The sequence below is a fragment of the Pseudoliparis swirei genome, chromosome 17 (assembly GCF_029220125.1).
Source record: "Pseudoliparis swirei isolate HS2019 ecotype Mariana Trench chromosome 17, NWPU_hadal_v1, whole genome shotgun sequence".
NCBI classification, from domain to species: Eukaryota; Metazoa; Chordata; class Actinopteri; order Perciformes; family Liparidae; genus Pseudoliparis; species Pseudoliparis swirei.
In genome coordinates this window covers 21519623-21524622 of record NC_079404.1, presented here as the reverse complement: position 1 = coordinate 21524622, position 5000 = coordinate 21519623, and the positions used below count along the sequence as shown (strand labels likewise).

At 42.9% G+C, this 5000-nt stretch overlaps 1 protein-coding gene across 1 annotated transcript in view; it reads left to right on the top strand.

Moving 5' to 3' along the window:
• LOC130207122 (protein kinase C epsilon type-like) overlaps positions 1-5000 on the top strand; it is a 53474-nt gene that overhangs the window by 15600 nt on the left and 32874 nt on the right. Inside the window, exons 2-3 of the mRNA XM_056435575.1 lie at positions 1710-1773; positions 4893-5000. The exon at positions 4893-5000 is cut by the window's right edge and continues 55 nt beyond it. Coding sequence (XP_056291550.1) covers positions 1710-1773; positions 4893-5000 — 172 coding nt within the window. The remainder of the gene's footprint in view (positions 1-1709; positions 1774-4892) is intronic.

Sequence of the window (5000 nt, the reverse complement as noted above, 5' to 3'; positions counted from 1 at the left end):
TTCCTCCCGCCGGCTCTAAATTTAGTGACGTCTGCACCTGTGGGTCTGAGCGCGCTCAGTAAGCAGCTGATGAGTGGTGGGCTGTGACCTCAGAGGAAGGGAGCTGTGTGTGTGTGTGTGTGTGTGTATTGTTTCATTTCTCAGTGCTTCAGCAGGACGTGTGCAGCGTGTTACGCAATACTTTTGATTTCTCGATAAAGCAAATCGTCAAAACGACGAGCCCTACCGAGCTTTATTTTGAAAAATGTTACTCTGTAAATCTTCTAATATAGAAAGCACTCTGTGCTTGAATTGAAAAAGTGCAATATAAATAAAATGATCCCGGTGATGACAACAACAAAAATAATAATGTCGTTCTCTTCCCTCATCGCTCCATCTGCCACAACGAGCTCCTTCCTTCCGCTCCGGCCCGTAGAAGATGCAGATGGATGGGAATCATTATCCTGTTAAGCCTCCTCAATGCTTTCGGTGTTCTGTCCCGCTTCGTAACGAAGATCTACTGACCCCCCCCCCCCCCAAAGACACACACACACACACACACACACACACACACACACACACTAGCACACACACACAATAAATAAATAAATAAATAAAAACATGTGGTTCCTGGAAAACCAGCGAGGACTGGATGTGAGAAGAGAGTACGTTAACAAACAAAACAAAATAATTGCACCCCCCCCCCCCCCCACACACACACACACAGCACATTGGAACGAGCCAACAAACTTTCTCTGTCCTCCCCCTCATCCCTCTCTCTCTCTCTCTCTGCTTTCCATCTCCTACTGTATACATTACTGAACCCACGCCTGTTCGCCTTCGCTGCACCAAGTCTTCACTTAATACTGTTCACTGTGTGTGTGTGTGTGTGTGTGTGTGTGTGTGTGTGTGTGTGTGTGTGTAAATGGGGGGGGGGGGGTGTTATGGACGCCGTGGGTGGTGCGAGCTGCTGCTCGAAACTCTGCGAAGCCGATGCCCACTTGCTTTTTCACGAGACAAACAAGCTTGAATTCACACACACACAAACACACACGCACACTTGGCTGTGTACACACACACACACACACACACACACAAGCGTGCAGACTCTCCATAGAGTTCCGAGCAGTTGTCTTCCCTCCCTTGAGCTTTCTCTCTGGTCCAAACACATTCTGACTCCAGTGTGTGAGAGGTGTGTGTATACGTCGGGTGAGTGGGGGTGTGTGTGGCAGGATGTGTGTCAACCTCCAGTACACCACAGTGTGTGTGTGTGTGTGTGTGTGTGTGTGTGTGTAGATAGTGTAAGTGCATTAAAATGTTTTCCAATGTCAACACATGTCATTGCACATCAAATGATCGTGTTGATACAGTCCAGGTGATAAATGGGAAACACTATTTCACGCTGGTTCAAGTCCTCAGAATGAATAGTAACGAATATTTATATATTTCATAATTATGCTGTTGTTGTTTTTTGGGGGGTCTGGAAAGAAAAATTCCAGCCGTCTGTTTTTCTTTCATCGCTCAGTCTAAAAAGTGGGAACGTGATATTGGAGTTATCTGCATAGTCTTACGTTGCAGTGTGTGTGTGTGTGTGTGTGTGTGTCTGAAACTTAGCCAGAGGACTCATGAGGCCAAAATAATCACAATTGATCACATGTTCGTTTCTGGCTGCCTTCATCTCATGGTGCTCTTGATTCCTAATCTGTGATCCTCTGGTTCCGTGTGCGCAGATCGACCTGGAGCCCGAGGGGAAGGTGTACGTCGTCATCGACCTGTCGGGGTCGTCAAGTGAAGGTGAGAGAGCGCCGCGCGGTGATCGGGTAACGTCCTGCGGCGCTCTGGTTTCACCGCTTATTTTAAATATTTAATGGCGCAAAAGAGATGTTGCATAACAGTCACAGAAGCTTTTACTCTGAAGAGATTCTCTCTCTCTCTCTCTCTCTCTCTCTCTCTCTCTCTGGATGATCTGAGGCAGCTATTTCCTCTTATTGGTTTCCGGTGAGTCAAGCTCCAAAATAGGCCGATTTAATATATTTTATATTATATTTGAAACAGACTTGTTTACATATATATATATATATATATACACAAACATATATATATATAAATAAATAAATATATTTAAACATATATATAAACATATATTTATATTTATAAACATATATAAATATATATATATATATATATATATAAACATATATAGATATATATAAACATATATAAATATATATAAACAAATATAAATATATATATAAACATATATTTATATAAACATATATAAATATATATATATATGCACACACATATATATAAATATAGGTTTATATATATATATATATACATATAAATATCTATGTAAATATATAGATAAACAAATATATATATATATATAATATATGGTGAATAGTATTGCTTCATCCACGTTAGTTTTATGTATGTTCTCCTCTGAAAATGACCTTTTAATGCTCTCTCTCTTTGATGTGCTGTTTGTCCTACTAAATACGTGTACGTATGTATGTGTGTGTGTGTGTGTGTCTGTTTGTATTTCCTGTGTATGTGCGCGTCTTACTCTGATTCACACGGTGATGAGAGACGTGGTGAAAACATTTAAACTCTAAAGTCAGTATAAACCATCAAAACGTCTAAATGTGAGTTATCCTTTTACTTTGTTGTAGTCACGTGTTTTTTTTCTTCATAAAAACACACAATTCAAAATGATGAGGAAATAAATGGATTAAAAGAAGTCTTCTCATTAGTACTTTTAACGATGTATTAGTAGAGCTTGTGAAAACGGGTCTTAATTCATCTCTAATATCTAATTATGTTCTTTAAAAAAGTCCAACTTTATTTATTCAAATTTCTCACCAACATTACATTTTTACGAGGTTACACGTGAACGCACCGTGATAACGTTCGGCTTTACCTTCGCCCGATACAAACTGTCTGAACGAGAGCCTGAACGCATCACAATGCAACTGAACAGAGCCTTTGGTATTGTAAAACACAAATGTTGCTTCTCTGGTGGATCGAAGCGCCTTAAACTAAACGAACCTGATGCTACACGCCGGATCTGAGGCCGCATTATTATTTTTTTATGGGCCTTTGTGCAGCCGCGAGCGGACGTGTGGTCGAGAGACATGAGCGAATGGAAGAAGAGAGAGGGGGAGGCAACCGGAGGTCAGAGGAGGGGGGGGGGGAGGGGGCTGAGGAATTGATTAGTAAAATGGAGTGATCTCTAATGGACCAGTTACATCATCGAGAGAGAGAGCGAGAGACAGAGAGAGAGGGAGAGAGATAGAGAGAGAGAGAGACAGAGAGAGAGAGAGAGAGAGAGAGAGAGAGGTGTCATTAGGACAGGGACTTCTCTCGCTCATGCATTTGTTCTTTAACCCATTATTAGATTTCGTTCTCTCGGTTCCTGTCTGCAGTTTCATACGATGTATTTATGTACCTGTGTGTGTGTGTGTGTGTGTGTGTAAGAGTGGATGGAATTGCAGTCATTACTTAAACGTGTTTGCATTGCAGAGAACACATGGGTGAACTGTAAGGCCTGAGAGCTGCAATCAACCTATTAGCTTATAAACACACACACACACACACACACACACACACACACACGCTCTGCTGTCACCAGGACTGGATGATAAGCGGCGGCCTGCTGCCAAAAGGATTGATATGGCGCTCTGGTTCAGAGTACAATACTCTGAGGCTTTTATTTTGAGTACTTTTAGTTCTACATGGTTCACGCTTTGAATATTTTGTATATGTTTTATAATATAAGTTTGTTATACGACAACATTCGGCTCCATCTGCATCGTCCTGTGGCGTCCCGCCTGGGCCGCCTTGTCACAAAGTGGGCGTGGCTTTGAGGAGCGGGCTAGCTAACTCCAGCGTAATGTGGGCGTTCGGCCACAGGGGGCGCCAGAGGAAAGACGGAGGTGTTTTATGAGGACGCGAGTGGCGGTTTTGACCTGATTTAAGAGGTCCGATGCCCTCGCGGGGGTCGACAAATCAATGAAGTCGCCGCATTAGATTCACAAAGGGTTTCTGTTTCCATTCCCTTCTCTCGTTGAAATTTTATATTTAGCGGAAACCACGACAACGCAAACACGTCGGCCGTGTTTGATAACTTATCTCTCATAACTTTATCTCTCACGAGAGAGAAGTGTCTCGCACAACCCCCCCAAACCTCAACTATCCCTTCGACGAGACGTCTTCTCGTCTAATAGGACGACCGAAGGTCGAGGAGGCGGAGTCTTTATCCCCCTTCAGGTGTCTGACGATCGTCCACAAAATTACAATAAAAAAATAACCAAAGAAAGAGAAAAACTGCTCAGCAAACTACAAAATCTTTCATCAAGTTTATTTGTCTTATGACTCACACATAATGTGTAAATGCATTCCGTAATGACCACTTCAGCAAGTAACCCCGCCAACTCTGTCTCTATCACGTGCTCCCCTGAGGTTGTGTGTGTGTGTGTGTGTGTGTGTGTGTGTGTGTGTGTGTGTGTGTGTGTGTGTGTGTGTGTGTGTGTGTGTGTGTGTGTGTGTGTGTGTGTGTGGATCTGTGTGTGAAGTATAATTAATAGTGTTATAGTCAGTAATTGACATCTCTGCTGCTCCACTGGGGAAACCGTCTGTAATTGAGACACAAAGCGTCCTCAGATGCTTTTCAGCCGCTCGCTGTCGTCGCCATCTGGTGGCTTTAGGGTGTAAGTGCAGATTTTGTGAGGCAAAGTCAGTTGAAAGATGCATTTGTTTTCGTCTCAAGATCAAATAAATACGTGCCTAGCTCGGCGTATTTGTTGTTGTCTGTTTAAAAAAAGAAGCAACATCGTCAAAATGCTACCTGGTGCGTACACGTGTTACAATATGATATAATATAGTGAATATAATATATATATATTTTGCAGCGTGCTCCACCGAGAATGAGGAGCGCGTGTTCCGGCAGCGGATGGGACCCAGGAGGCGGCAGGGCGCCGTCCGCCGGAGGGTCCACCAGGTCAACGGGCACAAGTTCA